The sequence below is a fragment of the Cynara cardunculus genome (assembly GCF_001531365.2).
Source record: "Cynara cardunculus var. scolymus isolate 2C chromosome LG 10, CcrdV1, whole genome shotgun sequence".
Lineage (NCBI taxonomy): Eukaryota > Viridiplantae > Streptophyta > Magnoliopsida > Asterales > Asteraceae > Cynara > Cynara cardunculus.
The window spans coordinates 6,374,742-6,393,839 of NC_037537.1; the positions used below are offsets into that span (position 1 = coordinate 6,374,742).

General features: G+C 34.2%; 2 protein-coding genes across 2 annotated transcripts in view; both read left to right on the plus strand.

The window, feature by feature from the left end:
- The window catches only part of LOC112519935, a 15,210-nt gene extending 8,246 nt beyond the window's left edge, over nt 1-6,964 (plus strand). The window contains exons 2-4 of the mRNA XM_025128254.1: nt 5,464-5,567; nt 5,646-6,137; nt 6,536-6,964. Of these exons, the coding sequence (XP_024984022.1) occupies nt 5,464-5,567; nt 5,646-6,137; nt 6,536-6,964 (1,025 nt within the window). The remainder of the gene's footprint in view (nt 1-5,463; nt 5,568-5,645; nt 6,138-6,535) is intronic.
- Nucleotides 6,965-9,962: 2,998 nt separating this feature from the next.
- On the plus strand, nt 9,963-17,525 carry LOC112519276 (ER membrane protein complex subunit 2-like). Its single transcript, XM_025127317.1, has 9 exons — nt 9,963-10,248; nt 12,213-12,277; nt 13,700-13,748; nt 15,283-15,377; nt 15,616-15,701; nt 15,778-15,837; nt 15,950-16,031; nt 16,570-16,683; nt 17,157-17,525. The coding sequence occupies exons 1-9, from the start codon at nt 10,062-10,064 to the stop codon at nt 17,313-17,315; spliced, it is 897 nt and encodes a 298-aa protein (XP_024983085.1). The 5' UTR covers nt 9,963-10,061; the 3' UTR covers nt 17,316-17,525.
- Nucleotides 17,526-19,098: the final 1,573 nt, after the last annotated feature.

Consider the following 19,098-nt stretch of genomic DNA (forward strand, 5'->3'; position numbering starts at 1 on the left):
TTGTTACATATTGATTTGAACATATATATTTTCATATAAATGTTTTTGGTCTTGAATGGAGTCACACTATGTTGATTTATCTTTGATTCCGTCTCTTGAGTTAATTCCATATTACTATCTCGGTATATCGGTTTGCTTTATGGATCCGGACTCGTTTTGTTCCTTGAATTGTATGCCATAGTACGGGTACTACTTCGTGTGGTACACCGAAAGTTGATGGCAAAGTCAAGATCCCGGGTTGGACGGGTGAGACTTTCTGCGGTTGTGAATACTCATTGCTCAGAAAGGAGGAAGAGCAATGAGTAGGGAACCTTGGCACATACCCGGTAGAGGAAGGCGGGCAGTGCGAGGTTTCCCGAAATGTATGATTCTGACTCGGACTTTGGCATGAGCCCGGGAGGTGAAGGACGGGGTGATGCACTGTCTTCGTTATGTATACCAATTTGATCTATTGGTTCTTGATATTTATTGGTATTCTAACGTTGTTGAATATATTTGGTCATTGAACCTGTCTCCTTGTTGTATTGAGCAACAATGGTATGGTATAATATGGTGATTTGAATATGGAATCCTATGATCTTGGCATCTGATACGTAATGGTTCACTCGGTTTCTTGTAAGTCTCGGTTTATATCTGGATGATGTCTTGAACTCTTTTATTGATAAGAGTTTATTATGTATGTTTATAATCATGTGCGATATTGATATGTAATGCTTAACTATTTAACTCACTAAGCGTTGGCTTACCATTTAAGTGGCAACCTTTCTCAGGAAGGAAGACGGATAAATAGAAAGAACCCGTTGTTTGACTTGAAGATTTATCGGGGAACTTGAAGATATCGAACTTGCTTTTGGGTAAATAGTAGCTTATATATATATATATATATATATATATATAATCTTGTTCCGTATTCTTTTGGCTACTTAATTTGGGTTGTAAGTAAAAATCCGTTATATCCGATTTGGAATTGTGTTTTGGGTGGTTTTATCACTAAAATAGAACGGATATTTCAATGTTTTTCTAGAAATTAATATCCCATATTTTGAGGTTAATTAATGTTATGCCCAGATCTGTGGGTTTCAAAGGGTTGGTCATTCATGGCCTCTGGTCCTTCATGGCCTCTGGTCCTTCATTACCTCTGGTCCAACCATTGCCTCTGGTCCTTCATAGTCTCACCTCTAGTTCTTCATGGCCTCTGGTTTTCTTCCAGACTTAGCCATTTCAGCAGCCTCTGGACCATTGCCTCTGGTCCAACCATTGCCTCTGGTCTTTCATAGTCTCACCTCTGGTCCTTCATGGCCTCTGGTTTTCTTCCAGACTTAGCCATTTCAGCAGCCTCTAGACCATTGCCTCTGGTCCAACCATTGCCTCTCGTCTTCCTCCAGACTTAGTTTTTTTTAGCAGCATTTTCAGATTTTCCATCATTGGCCCAGATGGCTTTGACAAAACTTTTAGAATAATTTAGGATCAATTTTGGTCCCAATAATCAATAAATTATATTTTATTGGAGATTTTATAGGAATTGGTAATTTGGGGTTTGCTTAAGACAGATGTTACAGTTTGGGTCTTTAATGGACTTTAAATATTAAACTTTAAAAAACATTTATAATTTAGATTTTTAGATTAAATATCCATTTTAAATCCAAACAAATAAATATAATAATTATACATCTCTTGAGTCCAAAATCTAAGCAATCCAAAGTCCAAACAAATAAATATATAATACATGTTAGAAAACAAATAAAGTCAAAACAATAGTGACTTCACAACCTTCAATTCTTGACTCTTGAGTTCTTAACCAAACAAAATAGAAGCCAAATTTTAGTGTTTAACGAAAGTCAAAACAATAATATGTTGCAAAGTGCAAACAAAGTCCACAGCTTCACAATCCATAAAGATTCAATCTTTTATCAAACAGGAATGAGGAATCTGTAGAAAAAAGTGACATCATATAAATTAGAAGGATAAAAGATTATATGAAATGTATGAAAGAAGTAGATAACTAATCAAAGCTTATGTTATAGCGATCCAACAACTTGCTAATCAAGACTCACAACTTCAGCCTTCAGATGGGGCTTCGATAGATTTATCTGCTTTAAGCAAACTAGTATAATGAACTACTAGTCTTGAAAGACAACTTTTGATGGAATCCGTGATAAGGTAATTTCATCCTCACTATAAAGTTGTCTCAAACAAAATGTAACATAATTTAATTTGTATCTCGGATCAAGTACAATAGTCGCATAAAGAATCACACTTTGTTTGTTTGTGGTCCCCTAATAATTATCAAATTTCTTTTTCATCCTCAAAGCCATTTCTTTCAAGTTTTCTTTATCACTTGAACACCATTTGTTAATCAACCCATGAACTAGCGACAACTCGTGAAAATAAACATTTGAAGTAACATGCAAAGAAATACTAAACTTTAAAGTGGCATCATAAAAAACCTTCAAAAACTTACAAAATGCGGCACATTGCTCCCAATCCTTAGACGTCGGTGGCTCAAGCGGCTTTTTTCCATTTCTATCATCTTAAATAAATTATTGAATGAAGTAATCATCCTATTCTTCTAATAACTTAAAAGCCTCCTCATATTTCAAAGCATGATCTAACATCAAATATGTGGAGTTCCACCTAGTAGTCACATCCAAACAAACAAGTGATCTATCTTCTTTACATGTATTTTTTACACAACTTTTAAATCTTGCTAACCTTGAGGGGGGAAGATCTAACATACCTAACTGCATTACGAACAACAACTACAAAATAGTTCATTTCTTTCAATCCATCACCCACAATTAAGTTTAATATATGGGTTGAACACCTAACATGCAAGAATTCACCATCACAAACATCACTCTTCCAAATTTGCAATCTTTTCTTGATATGTTGAACAACCCCGTTGTTAAAAGAAGCATTATCGACAGTGATAATGAACACCCTCTCAAAACCCCATTTTTTTTAAACACGTCTCAATAGTTTTTCCTATTATCTCTCCTTTGTGGTTGGACACTTGACAAAAGTTCAAGATTCTCTTTTGAATTTTCCAATAAGAATCTATGAAGTGGGTTGTGAATACCATATATACAACATTCTGAATATAAGTCCAAGTATCTGTGGTGAGAGAAACTGTTTTGTGAATTTTGAAAGAAAAAGGACCTCAATTTATTCTTTTCATCATTATAGAGATTCATAATATCCCTACCTATTGTAATGCGCCAGCGAAGTTCAAATTTAGGACATGCAACACTACAAAATGATTTGAACCCTTCTTGTTTAACAAATCTAAAAGGTAACTCGTCAATCACAATCATTTTTGCACTAGCTTCTCGACATACTTTTTGACTAAACCCCACAAATACAAGACTACCACTTTCGTTCACGTTATTCTTTTGAAAAGACAAAAATATTTGCTTCTTATCCTCTAATCTAAATCGATATTTTTTACATTGATGGTTAAGATGGTTCTAAAGGGTGCTAGTTCACTTTTTTTCTCATCACTTGCATAATCATTGCCACAGTAATTACACACAGCCCTTAGGTCATTTTGGTTAGTCTCATTTCTCATAAAATGGTCCCATACTTCAAAACATTGTCTGCTTTTTTTTCTCTCTTTGGATTTAGGTGGCAAAGAAGGTTTAGAAGCATCATTTGTGTCTATACTTTGAGTTTGAGAGGATATTTCCATCTAAAATACATAAATAGACACACAAACAAAAAAATATAGAAAATAAACATAAGTTACAGTATGCTCAATATAGGAAATCAGATTTCATAGAAACATCACTAATACTCTAAATATCTAACAATAATCAATGATCAAAGACCCACTATAGATAGAAATTTCTTAAACCAACAAAAAAGTTTCATAAAGTGATAAAACATGACTTACAAATCTGTTAATTTGTGAGCCGATTTGGAGACTAGGGCAGATTTGGAGACAGTGGCAGATGCATCAAGAGGTGGTTGGGGTCCTGGACCCCCAACAAAATATATTTTACAAAGGCCAATTTTTTTTTACTTGTAGTTTTTAATTTAATACAATTGGGCCCCCACCAAGAAAATTTTGAAGGCCCCACTTCCATTTCCTTCTTCAGTCTTCACGCCTTCAGCCCTTGCCCTTCACTGCTTATGCGCTTCACGACGGTGACAACTACAGACTATTTCCTTCTTCTTCTTCTTCTTCACGCCGTCGCAGACTCGCAAGCTACAGCCTGCTTCTTCTTCACTTCTTCTTCTTCATCAATCATCGTTGTTGCCTGCTTCTTCCTTCCAGCTTCCTGCCTTCCTGGACTGGACAGTGGACTGGATTGAAAGCAACTCTAATTTGGGTAAAAATTCTAATATCCAAATTCCAGTCTTTAATTTTTAATTACTTTAATTTTGTTGTTTGCTTCACAATTGGTGATTTGGTAAATGTTTTATGTTAGGTTAATTTTGTAATTATATAGACAAATGGAAATGTTAGGTTAATTTTGCAATTTTGTAGACAAATGGAAATGTTAGGTTAATTTTGCAATTTTGTAGGCAAATCAAATGGAAATGTTAAGGTTAATTTTGTAGACAAATGAAAATGTTACTATTGATAAAGATAAACCATTGATTTTTTATCTTGTTATTGTTATTGCTAGAAAAAATGGAAAGATTTTTTAAAAGGAAAGCATCAACACCTTAATCGAGCTCTACTCCTTCGATGCCCTACGAAATTGATTTGAGCGATCTTCCATGGGATCCAGCCGATAGGAAAAAGATTTCGAAATATCATCCTAATCAACGGGATGAAATAAGGAGAGAATACTTGCTTAGAGGACCTTGTCAACCACGGGGTCATGCATTTCCAAAAAAAATTGTCGAGAGTAAAGGAAGACGTTTTTGTCCGTCTTGGTTTGATCAATACTCTAATTGGTTGGAGTATAGAGTAAAAACGGATAGAGCTTTTTGTTTATGTTGCTATTTGTTTAGAGATCATTACATAGGACAATGTGGGAGTGATGCTTTTGTAACAGATGGTCTTAATAGTTGGAATAAAACGGAATGACTTGGTCTTCATGTCGACGACATTAATAGTTTTCACAATAGAGCACTTAAGAAAAGTGAGAATCTAATAAGCCAAGATCGATCTATTGTCGTTGCCTTTCATAAGCAAACTGAGAAGGAGAAGAATGAGTACCGAATACGATTAAATGCTTCAATTAAGGCCTGTAGATTCTTGTTGAAGAATGTATTGCCCTTTCGTGGTCACGATGAATTTGAAATGTCTATTTCTAAAGGCATGTTCTTGGAAACATTAGCCTTGATTGGTGATTGCAATAAGGATGTAGGTAAAGTTATATTAAAAAAATGCTTCAAAGAATAATCAAATGGTGTCTCCAAGTATTCAAAAAGATATCGCTGCTTGTTTTGCAAATCAAATACTCAAATCCATTCATAAAGAAGTTGGTGATGATGTGTTCTCATTGCTAGTTGATGAGTCTAGTGACGTCTCTAAGAAGGAACAAATGGCGGTGGTTTTAGGATATGTTGATGCACGTGGTATTGTTAAGGAGAGATTTTTTGGTATTGTTCATGTGACGGGGACATCTTCTTCAATTCTTAAATATGTCATTGATACTTTATTTGTTGAACATGGATTGAGTTTGAAATAGGTAAGAGGGCAAGGTTATGACGGAGCAAGCAATATGCGCGGTGAGTTCAATGGATTAAAGGCCTTGATCTTGAATGAAAATAGCTCGGCATATTATATCTATTGTTTTGTTCACCAACTTCAATTAGTTGTTGTGGCGGTTGCAAATAAACATGACAGAGTTGAGAACTTTTTTAATATGTTAGGAATGGTGATCAATGTGGTGAATGTTTCTTGTAAACGTAAAGACATGCTTCGACAAAGTTACAAAGATAGAGTGCAAGAAGCAACTGGTAAGTGTGAAATTGATACTGGAACAGGGAAATACCAAGAGCTTTCTCTTATACGAGCCGGAGATACACAGTGGGGTTCTCATTACAAAATCATTTTGAGCTTGATTGTTTTGTTTCCGAATGTTGTTGATGTGCTCCAGTATGTTGAAGAGGACGGGGATAATGGTTTTAGTCGCACTCAAGCAACTGATATTTTAGCATATTTGAACACATTTGATTTCGTGATTTATTTGCATTTGATGTTTCATATTTTAGAGGTCACAGACTTGTTGTCACGGGATCTTCAAAAAAAGGATCAAGATATTTTAGAAGCAGTTCCATTGATAAGAGGAACCAAACAGCTATTGCAATAATTTAGAGAAACAAGTTTTGATCCACTTTTGAAGAAAATGTATTCTTTTTGTGAAACAAATGGTATTAAAGCTTTGGATATGGAAGACCGTTATTCAAAAAACGGAAGACAAATGACCAACATCACCAATTGTCATTATTACAAGTTTGATATTTTCAACACTGTCGTGGACATACAAATCAAGAGTTTGGGGATCGATTTAGTGAGGTAAGTACTAAATTACTTAAAAATATAGCAGCTTTAAGTCTATACGATTCATTTTCACAGTTCAAAGTATCAGATTTATTGAAGTTGAGTGAGTTGTATCATCAAGATTTTAGTCATATGGAAAGGATCGCTCTTGAGAAACAACTTAACATGTACTATTTGATTGTGCGTCAAGATGAAAGATTTGCCAATTTGAGTGGTATTGCCGAGCTCGCTAGATTGCTAGCGGAATCAAAAAAGCATAAAACTTATCCTCTAGTATCTCGGTTATTGAAGTTGGCTTTGGTTTTGCCAGTTGCTACTGCAACAGTCGAAAGATGTTTTTCTGCTATGAAGATTGTGAAGTCAGATTTGCGCAACAAAATCAGTGATGAATTTTTGAATGCTGCAATGATATGTACTATAGAAAAAGAAGCACTTCTCACAGTTTCAAATGATGATGTAATTACTCAATTTCAAAAGATGAAGAGTCGTAGGGCACAGTTGTAAGAGGCAACTTTTTATCATTTTTGTATGAAATTGAAGTTAATTATTTATTTTATCTTATATCATGCCCCTTACAATATATTTTTCTACATCTGCCACTGTTTGGAGACCTGATGATGTGCGCCGATGACGGATTTGGAGACATGATGTTTTGCGTCGATGACCGTTTTGGAGACTATGGCAGATTTGATAGAGTATTGAGGGATTTCAAATGTGTCAACTATCGATATGTTTATTGGTTTAGGCGCTAATTGACCGATTCACTATTCATTTGATTTGGATTTGATTATGTTAGATGTTAGGTTAGGCTTAGGGATATATTTGGGTCATAACCCATAAGTTAAAAAAGTTGGGCTTGTTAATACTAATATATCTATATAGAGGCACGTTCAAATGAAAACCGTGCATTTCTAAGAAACCGTGTAAACTAATTTCGATAAATAGGAAATTCCATTTTTTTTCTAATTAAATTTAATCAATAAGGGTATTTCGGTCATTTACAATATTTTCTATTAAATATGGAAATTATTAATAAATCTTAATTAAGAAAACGTAATAAAGAAAATTTTATAAATGGTAATATTTAAATATTTAATTATATTATAATATTAAAAATTTGAACTTGATATTTTGTGATGTGATTGAATCTGCTGGTGAATCTTGAAGATTGTAAGACATAATGGAATGAATTCATCAAATCAGGATTGAAATAAGAAAATTAATGTACATGAAACAGGTTTTATGAAGGTGAAACTGGTTCATGTCGTAATTGAACAAGGAGTAGTAAACTGGTTTCATGGTGAACCCTGCTTCATTGATGGTGTAGTTGATCAATTTAGTAGGTGAAATGGAAAATGAAACGAATGCATAATGTATTTGGTTCGTTATGAAATAATTGCATGATGAATCTGCTCCAGAATCTTGAAGATTGTAATCTGCTCCAGAATCTTGAAGATTGTAAGGCTTAAAGGAATGAATTCATCAAATCAGGAGTGAAATAAGAAAATTAATTTACATGAARCARGTTTCATGAAGGTGAAACTGGTTCATGGCGTAATTGAACAATGAGTAGTGAAACGGGTGCATAATGTATTTGGTTCGTCATGAAATAATTGCATGATGAAACAGGTACATGATGAATCTCTTCCAGAATCTTGAAGATTGTAATCTGCTCCAGAATCTTGAAGATTGTAAGGCTTAAAGGAATGAATTTATCAAATCAGGAGTGAAATAAAAAAATTAATATACATGAAACAGGTTTCATGAAGGTATTTTGTTTACAATTTTGCTCTTATTGCTGATATAAAAATAAAATTTTAATATATATATATATTTTAATTTCTTAAAATAAACTAAACTAATCTTGACCATCGATCAAGAAAATGGATGGATGAGATTGGTTTACACGGTTTACACGAATGGAGGAGGTTTTCATTTGATCGCTCATCTATATATATATATATATATATATATATATATATATATGTGTGTGTGTGTGTGTGTGTGTGTGTTTAGCAGTTGATTTGATCCAAACCGCCCAAAAAGGTTCCAGACCGCAGACCGGACTAGACCGCCCGATTTTGCTATTTTCCAAACCAGACTAGACCGTCAGACCGTAAAAAATGGTTCGGTTGACTTGGGTTCGGCCGGTTTAAGCGGTCCAACGGTTTTTTTGAACACCCCTAATGAATTCAGTTATTCATTTACACGTGTATTCAATCCAAAAAATAAAAAAGGTGAATACAGTGATTCATTCGCATGTACATGCAACCGATATTTAACACGATGATTCTTTCATATATGCATGTACCGTAGAATTTTGAAGACGATGAACCGATTGTAATATTTTTATTGATCGTTTAGTAGATTTTTTTTTTTGTAGATTGTGGAGTTGTTTTTGGTAGAATTTTTAGAGGATAAAAGAAGTTTTTCCACAACTTGTGCTAAAAGGATTTTTTATACATAGAAATAATCATTCATTAATGAAATGTACCATTTTACCATTTTTGTATTTAATAAATTGTTTAATTAACTATTTTTATTATATTTAGATTAGAGTTAATCAAATTTTATTAAAGTGTTTTTAGGTTTTTTTTACGATTTTTTTCTTAAACCTGACCTATTATATATACTAGAAGAGTACTCGCACAATGCAGCGAGACAAATATCGACTTTAATGTTCTATTTTATTATTTGTCTCTGTCGATGTTATAATACGATTTTATGTGTTTTTAAGAAATCAATAATGATTTTATTTTTGAATAAAATATAAATTTGAAGATATCATAAAAACTTGAAAAAAAATATATCAATGTTAATATCAAATCAACTATTTAAAAGTTCTCATTTTGTATGTATTCTTTAATTTACTATTTTTATTATAATTTAATTTAAGTTTAATAACGAAATAATTTATTTTTGGTTTAATAATATAACATTTTATAAAGATAATAATTAAGTATTCTGTAAGAACTCAATAATTATTCTAATTATATTTTAGATTTTTTATATTTAAAATGAAATGTTTATMCTGTATTTGATTATGTTTATCTGCAGTTAGTTACACGAATTCAGATATGTAGCTTTAATAAGTTGTATTTACGTACAATCTACTTGTAATATTGAGTTTTAAGTAATATGTATTAATAAACTGTACTTTACGTATAAAAAATTATTTTTAAGAGTTTTTACCAAATAGTTTATAATATAGTATATATATATACATATATATACTAACATATTCTTTATTTGTACAGCAAAACGATATAAAAATAAAAAAATAAAAATAACGGATCATTTTAAATGGAGTCGGTGAACATAATTCTACCAAAAAAAATTATTTAGAGTTTAGGTCCTACTTGGACCCTTTTCACTAAACCATAGGAACAAATAAAACTTTACTAAAACAATTATTGGTGATTGGAAAATTAGGATCCGAGGAACGGGTACGGGTCAGGAAATGGGTATCATTATACTCGAACCGATTTACCTGGTTCCTAATCCTAATTCACTCCAAATATCGTGTGAAAAGCCGGCAGCGGATTTCCCACTCCCTCCCGATCTCAGTTGAAGTTTGCAGAGATTCAATCTGAAGATCAAGATGGTGAGTAAAACAGAGGAATCACAGTTGCAGCAACTTGAGAATCAAGTTGAAAACAGGGGTGGTGGTGCTTGGGAGTATCTCTCTCTTGTTCGCAAGCTCAAGCTTCGACGTTCCGACAAGGTCTTAAAGCATGGCTTAACCATCTTAAACGACCCCAAAAAGCGCTCTGCTCTCGGCCCCGATGGTACTTATATCTTTCCTTATTGGTTATTTATTGATCAATTTTTCGGTAGTTTTTTCAGGTTGATTCGATTTTGAACCCTTTATCCTATTTGTGGGTCTTGGAGAATTCGTCGACCTTTTGTTCCTAGGAAGTGTGTTTTATAGAACATTGATGGGTTTCTTGTATTCCAAGCGAATTTAATTTCCTTTTGGCCCTTAATTTTGAATACTCATTTGTAAATTGTCGTACTTTCAGATTTATGAATTGAAACCACTGTTATCGAGTCTGTTTCCTCCATGGTTCTGTTCCAGTAGAGAGAGCTACAATTTCACTTTGGAGTCAGATGACTGTTTTTCAACTTTAAAATTGATATGGTTTCGAACTCTTATAGAAAAAAAATGATAGATACTTTGTATTTTATAGCAACTACTAGAAGCCAAATAGTGTTGGTGTTAGATCTTTGATAAGATTTTGTAAAAAATTTACATATGGAAATGGTATTAAGTTTGTCTTAGAAAATCTAAGTTCAGTTGGAGAATAGGCATGTATGCTTGTAGGTCTCAGATAGCTTGATAAGTTTATTGATTGTTGTTGGCTGTGCAAAGTGGTGGATAGGAAATTTTCTTTGATGGGGTAAACTTATTAGCATTTTTTATTTTTAGACTCCCTTAATTTGTTTCTATTGATACTGTACAGACTATGTAATTAGTTGATATTAGTTGTACTTTCACAAGGAATAGAAGAACAGTTTTCTTTCTGCAAGTCTTATGAATTTGAACTTTGATAATTAAACTGAATCCGAGACTGTTGCTCCATTATTTTAGACTCTACAGGAATGCCCATGACATGGAGGGTAATGAAAATTTACTAATTATTGCCTACAAATATATAGAAATCTACATAAGCAGTAATTGACAAGGAATTAGGCATTAGATAAGTGGAAATAATAATGATGATAATAATTAAATCAATGATCAAGTAAGAAAATAACAATATGAGCTACATATTGACCACACAAGGTGGATAGTAAGAATGCTTTTCTATTTTCCAACAAGGGCCTAACTATATAGTTGTTACTGGCAGAAATGTTGTTGCTAACTCGAGGTTCACAGAGCTTACCTTCAAATTTCACCTTAATCTGGCCCTGTTTGCTTGTTGGTTGTACAGATGGTTGATTAATATTACCATAGTTTCTGCAGGTCTTTTTGTTACTTATTGGTTTGTTGTAGAAATGTAATTTTGCAAGGAGCATGCTAGTGTTAGTGGTATGTGTAGGACCTTTTCGGAACTGAGAATTAAGCTAGAGCTGACCTATGGAAGATTATAAGCTTAGAAAATCTTCTGTTTCCTCTTTGAAATATAATAGTTGAATCCAATTTTTTTGTTATAACATATAAAGGTAATTTTGAATTCAAGTGTCACCTAATTTTCATTCTTTTTTACGAGAATTTTGCTACACACTATTAGCACTCAATTGAACGTCCAACCTTTTTATTCAGGCATGGGTATTGAACGGATGAAAAGCATGACCAGTTTCAATGATTTTTAAAATGTACTCTGTGTTGGGTACTTCCTACTTGAATGATTGACGGTTTGTATCATCTGTTTCCTTTGTGGTGTCAAAGACAATCTTCCACTTCTGTGAAAGGCATAAAAACTGGAGCAATCAAATCACTGAATAACATCAGTGTCAAACAAACTTTATGACATTATCAACCTTACCGAAAAGTAGCAGCCTGCTTGTTAAAGTTATGATCTTCTTAAGAACCTTTTGGGAAAGACAAGATGTTTCAAACTTTTCTCTCATTGTCCTTGTAAATAGTAATGTCTAGGCACTCAAGTGAGCCAAACTCTTTCTTTCATGGGCAAACCAATTTTGGTGGTTTGGTTTTCTGCTATTTTATTTGTTGAAACTGTATGTTATGGTCTACCACACAAGTCTACAAGGCACCTATGATTAATGGTTCTACTTTTACATATTGTAGAATGGACTCTATATGAGCAGGTAGCTATTGCTGCTTTGGACTGCCAATGTCTTGAAGTTGCAAAGGTAGCATTTTTATCTTCCTATATTTATACATGTGTACATGTATATACACAATCCCCTGGAATACATTTTGATTTAAGTATCTCTTCGGCTGAACTATTTTTCTTTTTCATTAAATGTGGTTTATGTGGTGCAATTCAAAGTACTGCACAAAATTACAATACCAACTTACACTAGTAAAGGGCAGCTGTGACCATCTTCACAATGGATCGCTGTTGCTTAGATGTTCTATTTTTAGTGATTAAGACATGATTTATTTGATTGAGTTAAATTAAACAGTAGCATAAAAGTACAAGAAATGAAGTTTGAATTTTGATAGTGTGGAGTAGGGACCAGATGATGAAGTTCCTATTTAGCATGAAGAAGTGTCAAGGAGAAATTGATGCCTCTTGATTTAGTGATTCTATTCAAACTGATTATGATTTTTAAGAGAATACTTGATGAGTGGAGGATAAGAATTATCTATACTTCCTTATAAACCAGATTTATCAGAAGTCTTAAAACAATTTTTAATGCACAAAGTACTATACATTTATGCACAAAGTCTTAAAAACAACTCATAATACATTAAGTACTACTTTATGCAATTAGTCTTAAAATCTCTTAATCTACAATTAAAATAACATATAGTACAAGTTACCAATGCACATTATTACCTTTTCTTTTCATGTTCTCAAGATACTTTTGACACCTTTCACTCATGCCTTCACCCTCTTATACCTCTATGTGTTCTCCCCATCCCCCAAGGTGAGATTCAAACTGATATCCACCATAAGTTATTAAAAGTTCTCCCATTCATCTCCCATTCAATTGCTCTAAAACTCTCGGTGTCACTCTCGATCTCTTGATTCTTTGCTCTTGGTGTAAATCGAACACATTTGTGGAGTCGTTTAAATATGTTGGGTTTTACATATATTGGATTTTAAACTGTCATACAATTTTTTTCATCGGTAGACTGTAATTGGAACCAGAACTCTTATTTATTCAAATTGTATTAATATGTAAAGACCAAGTGTAACTTATATCATCGTTAAATCTTCTCTAATAAAACCAGTGAAACTTCAAAATCGTTAAAATTCACGGCTCCCGTCGCATTGTGTGGGTACACAACTAGTAGTGCCAAGAAACAAAGACAATGGAGGTTTTTTAGGTTGTACATATAACAGAGTGTAGAACTTCTCTAGTGTTGGGAGACAGTCACCAACTGTAGGTTAAGATTTGAATATTGAAACTGTAGATTAAGTATTTAAAATCAATATCATTTCATCATTGGCGAGGTCCAAGCATATTTTTCTCTCCACAAAATGAACGCTAAAGAAATTTAAGATTAAAAGCAGGGCTTGTTCTTATTTTTCCAATTTAATGTCATTTGATAATTGCTTGCTGGTAAATATATGGCCTTTAATCAAGATAAAACTTTTGCAGGATTGCATAAAGGTTTTACAGAAGAAGTTTCCAGACAGCAAACGAGTTGGTGAGTCCAATACATCAGTGTCAAAAAAACACACATATACATAAGTATCTGTCAAACTGTTGCATATTATTCTATTTCTGTCTAGTGAATTTACTGTATATGCTACCGTTTATGTACATTGTTTCATTGTCTATCAGATAACTCTTTGAAACAATCATCTACTTTCTATCATAGCTGTACTCAGCCTGAGACTTCCCGTATGCTGTGTTATGCAACATAGTTGGTGGCTGGCATGGTGGCAGAACCCTATATCTAACCTTCCAGAAGAATTATGGATGTCCAGATGCAGGATCTCCATGCACACCAATGACACCATAACTCCGCTATCTGCTATATTAATTTTGTAGTTGATAGAGAAAACCACCTTCAAGCGTTGGGGACTTTTTTTGCAGAGCTTACCTAATTGCAAAACTATATATTCATAGAGGCTAAAAGATAAGAAGAGGGTAGTTTGTGAACTTATCCCTCAAACAGTAAACAGTAGCATTTATGTTAACCTGAAATCCAAAAACCAGACATGATCAATCAGAAGCTGGAAACCTTATGTAGCATTTACAGCTTGGTGAAATTAAGGGCAAGGAACCAGGCTAGAGAACTTCTCAGCTTGACTGGAAAAGTTTAGCTCCTCTGTAATGTGAGATATACTTAGAAGGCATGAGTTATGACAATATACGAGTGATATTCTGATGGCAGATGTCAGTCACAGACTCCCATTGACCTTTCAAGCAGTTCAGAACCAGGGCTAAGTCACATTACATCCTCACCATTTAGAATTGGAATTGCTGTATTGTACACATGGATCAACTAAATTTCTCCTTGCCGTGTTCGATAACACTGCCTGACACGTTAAGTTTTAGACTTTCTTTAGTAGGTGCTAGGAAGGAGATGTATATTAGCTTAAATAACTTGCCAAAAAGTGTCTTGAATTAACAGCCAAATTAAATTTGTTAACTCAGAATCGAGGGATTAACGGAACCAAACTTTAAAGAGTTTCTATGCATCCAAAATTTCGATATAAGGAGAAAAGCATCTGAACCACCCCTTGTAAAAGGGAGATAATTGACTCCATCACTAAGTAATCGGATTATAGAAGGAAAACATGTCAATCTTCAGACTAAAATACAATTCCATAGTGATGCAAAAGTCGTGGCATCGCTCATTGTCCACAAATGACAAGATCCATCCACCGTAACTGAGCTCCAACAGCCACACTTGGACACAACACTACAATGATACCTATTTGTTCCAGAATTGCTTGAACAGATGCGCATGTGGTAACCATCACTAACCCACAAACTTCATGGAGATTAACTTGGACCATAAATGATTTATCCAGTCATTTTTATTTTGTCTGTGTGAGTCAAGAACCACAGCTATGGAAATTGAATCTATGCTCCATAAGCACATTTCAATGAACTCAGACCATGTTCTGATGACATTCGTCTGTTAACTATCTTGTTTTTAAGTATCTGTGTGGCATTTTGGTTTGACATTAAATCTCCTTTAGATTTTAGTAATAACTGTGTAATTACAGGTAGGTTAGAAGCAATGTTGCTTGAAGCAAAGGGTTCCTGGGCTGAGGCTGAGAAAGCTTATTCAAGTCTTCTAGAGGATAATCCACTTGATCAAGTGAGATTCTTTAATTCTTAGACATATGTTATATCATGAATAAACAAGCCACTTTTTTGCAGTTGAAAAAAGAAAAGAGAAAGGAAAATCAATCAGTTCCCATAAACTATTTATGGTATAGGTCATGCCGGAAACATGCCACCGTTAAATAGAAGAAGTTACTCAAACATTAACAAAGAAGAAGGTTTTGATCTTTAATTTTGATGAATATGCTTTCTAATGATCTTTATATTTATAGGTTATTAGCATGAGGAGGGTAGCCATGGCAAAGGCACGAGGAGACATTTTAGGAGCCATTGAATGGCTCAATAAATATCTTGAGATGTAAGGAAGATATATCATAAGCCCCATTTATGATCTTATTTACTATAAGATCGCCTGACATTTGCCTTTTCCCCAGATTCATGGCAGATCATGATGCCTGGAGAGAACTTGCTGAAATATATGTTTCATTGCAAATGTGAGTACTTCTTGGCTTTGTGCTCTTGTGTGCATATACTCCTTGTTACCACTTATTATCAATTTATGTGGTTCAGTTAGCGTTGGAACTATCATCTTCTTTCTGTATTTAGGTATAAACAAGCAGCTTTTTGCTATGAGGAGTTAATCTTATCTCAACCAATGATTCCACTGTATCACTTGGCTTATGCTGATGTAAGTATTTATGATGAATTTGTATACTAAATCCTTATCTATAAATCAATTTTATTCTTGCATTTATACCCACATGCATCATAGGACAGAATCTTGGGCAGATGTTAGGAGAAGACGTGTTCCTGCAAAACATGTATGTAGGAATATGCATATGGGCTTTCTCATGCTAGGTTTCCAAGTATGATCTTAGTCCAAGACATTCTTCTGTTTAGAAATCATACAATTTGTATCATCATTTTATATCACATTATCTTATATTGTGTCGTATAGTTCCAAACCATACCATTATCCTCTTTGGAGTTTTCAACTGTTATATATAATATAATATATATATATATATATATAATACATATATGATTTTTGTATGATTTTGTATCATTTATACTGTGTCGTGTCATTCTGTGGCTGCTTCTTTCTGTCAGTGTTCGCATTTTTGCTATGCCTCTTCACACTGTTTTAATCTAATTTATGTTCATTATTATTGCATGCTGTAATAAATAGGCTGTTAACTTAACCATCTTTGTATGTGCTAAAATAGGTGATTTACACAATAGGTGGGCTGGAAAACCTTCAGACAGCTAAGAAATATTATGCCTCCACCATAGAATTGACGGGAGGGAAGAACACCAGAGCACTGTTTGGAATTTGCTTGGTGAGCTTTCTTTCACCACCAATCTCTTTTTATTTTTTCTGATAACCGTGGGTATTCAAGCCGGTTTGCACGCACTTCGAGTAGTCTCATGGGGCCCTGAAGTTAACAGCCTGAAAAACCTTCCAGTGGCCCCAAGGTAAGGAGCAAACCCGAGGTCTTTACCATTGAGCTTATTCTCATGGGGCCTTGAAGTTAACAGCCCAGGAAACCTCCAATGGCCCTGAGTGGACTCGAACCAATGACCAATTAGGATCAAACCTAAGGTCTTACCGGTTGAGGTTATTCTCATGGGGCTCTGAAGTTAACTGCTGACTGCCTCCGGTGCCCTGAGGGCCGGACTGGGACTGGTGACCAATGGGGAGCAAACTCAATACCTGACCGGTTGAGTTGCTGGTTCCATCGATTTTAATGGGGTCTTGGTTGCATTTGCTTTCTAAAAAAGGGGTATATTTGCTTTTGCTTTGTCGATATAGTGCACTTCTGCAATTGCACAACTGACTAAAGGGAGGAACAATGAGGACAAAGAGATCTCGGGATTGGCAGCTGCCGCCTTGGAGAAGGATTACAAGCAGAGTTCTCCTAGCAAACTCTCTCTGCTCAGCTCTACCCTACGGAGCTTGAAAATTCAATAGATGGGTTAATATCGACTATTTAAACTTTTAGTTGGTTGCATTGAAACAAGTCAAGTCAAGAAAATCGTAGTTTGAACTCTAACTGTCAAAAATACAGTTGAAGGGTGTGCCACATTCATGTTTTGGTTCTTGGTTTATTGACATTCTTGTTATTTCTGTCTTGGATTGATGGTAATAATAGACAAAGCAGTTTTGAGTTGATTCTTTCAATGTTGGTGGTGTAAATGTAAAATTATATCTAACATCCATCTAGTTTTGATGGTTACAAACCCCTAATTGAAATGGGTTTGAATTTTAGTAGGATTCGAACCGAAATGAAGTTATGCACGTCCCGGAAGGGTGAGGGGAGGACAGGTGCTCAAATTAGGTAAAAAAAAGGCAAAACTTGGGGATGTATGTCGAGTTTGTGTACTCATGTGTACGTGTATGTGTGTGGGTGTATTCGTGTGTATATTGAGTGTGTTTATTTGTGTATACGCAGTTGTGTTTTTCTAGTGGTCATGAATCTACGTTGAAGAACAAGTACAAAGCGTATTTTAAAGATGCATATTTTAAAGCATTCGGATAGTGGCACAAATTCTGAGTGCATCTCCAATGGACCATCATAATCTAACTTTTGAAGGGTGGAGTGCTCCAACTCTCTCACAAAGCGACAAAATTTACGCCGGCCAAGTTTTTGAAACCGCATATTTGTAATATTGAATTCAATTATTAAATATATTTTATTTAAATTAAGTTACATACTAATTATTTTTACATATATTATTATATATAACAAATATCATTTTATTAAAAAATGATTTTTCTTTATTTATAAATATAATTTGGTGTTTTTAAAAAAAAATCAAATGTTATGTTATAAAAACCGTGTAATGGTGTGTCACGGGTTTAACATGACGTGTAACACAAACCTTGAGTCACGACGGCCATTGCAGCAAGCCATTTAGAACAGCACCCATAATATAGGAACCAACAATGTAATTCATTCTTCCATAAATAATGGTTAGTTTGCAACAAAAACTTAAAAGTCCAATCATTACTGATTATTCCATTTACCTATACACCCAATGTGTTCCATCCCGTCTAAAAAGTACAAACTATAAAGTGGTTTCTTAAGCTTATTAATAATCTAGTGTTTATGCCATATCCACAATATGGGTCATTTGCAAGCAATGTAGCAACCAAACCATTGAAGGTGTACTCTACTGATTAACAAACACTAGAGAATTCAAAAAGAACGCAAGTTAACTGGCTACAGCCATGCACGATAAAGAGCTAAGAGCCACGTCTTCTGCTTCTAAAGATCGATAGTAATGCAATAGCAAAGCAGACATGGGAGCGGGTGATGCATATTTGGAATCATCGCGTTTGGAGCATGTTGTTGCTTCCCAAGCTTGCAAAACGTTGTCTACTATTTCTTCCACACTAACCCCGTGTTTCACCCGTAAATACATATGAAACATAGATCATTGGAACAAGAATGTATGGCATGCTTTTGGCAGTACCACATCCTTTTAAGTGTATATTTTCTGTTTCTAAGTTTTTGCCATAGGTGTCGTTCTCTTTCCAAGATAATCCAAAAAAATTGAACAAATTTGATGAGAACATAAGGTCGATAATGAGAAGGGTAATCAAATTGTTCAATATGCTCGGTAACATGTCAAGTTCTCTTCAATACATGCAATTGGTTCAATCACTGAAGGTAAGCAAAGTGAAACGAAACAGAAAGTATTGCCAAACACGCGAATATTTAATTGAAGAAAACTAACTTAAAACTTCAATT

Bases quoted from the DNA above. Each gene is read 5' to 3' on its own strand.
- LOC112519276 (XM_025127317.1), top strand. From the start codon at position 10,062: ATGGTGAGTAAAACAGAGGAATCACAGTTGCAGCAACTTGAGAATCAA. The intron at 12,278-13,699 runs GTAGCATTTTTA...AAACTTTTGCAG, and splicing joins AATGTCTTGAAGTTGCAAAG to GATTGCATAAAGGTTTTACA. The intron at 15,702-15,777 runs GTAAGGAAGATA...CCTTTTCCCCAG, and splicing joins CTCAATAAATATCTTGAGAT to ATTCATGGCAGATCATGATG.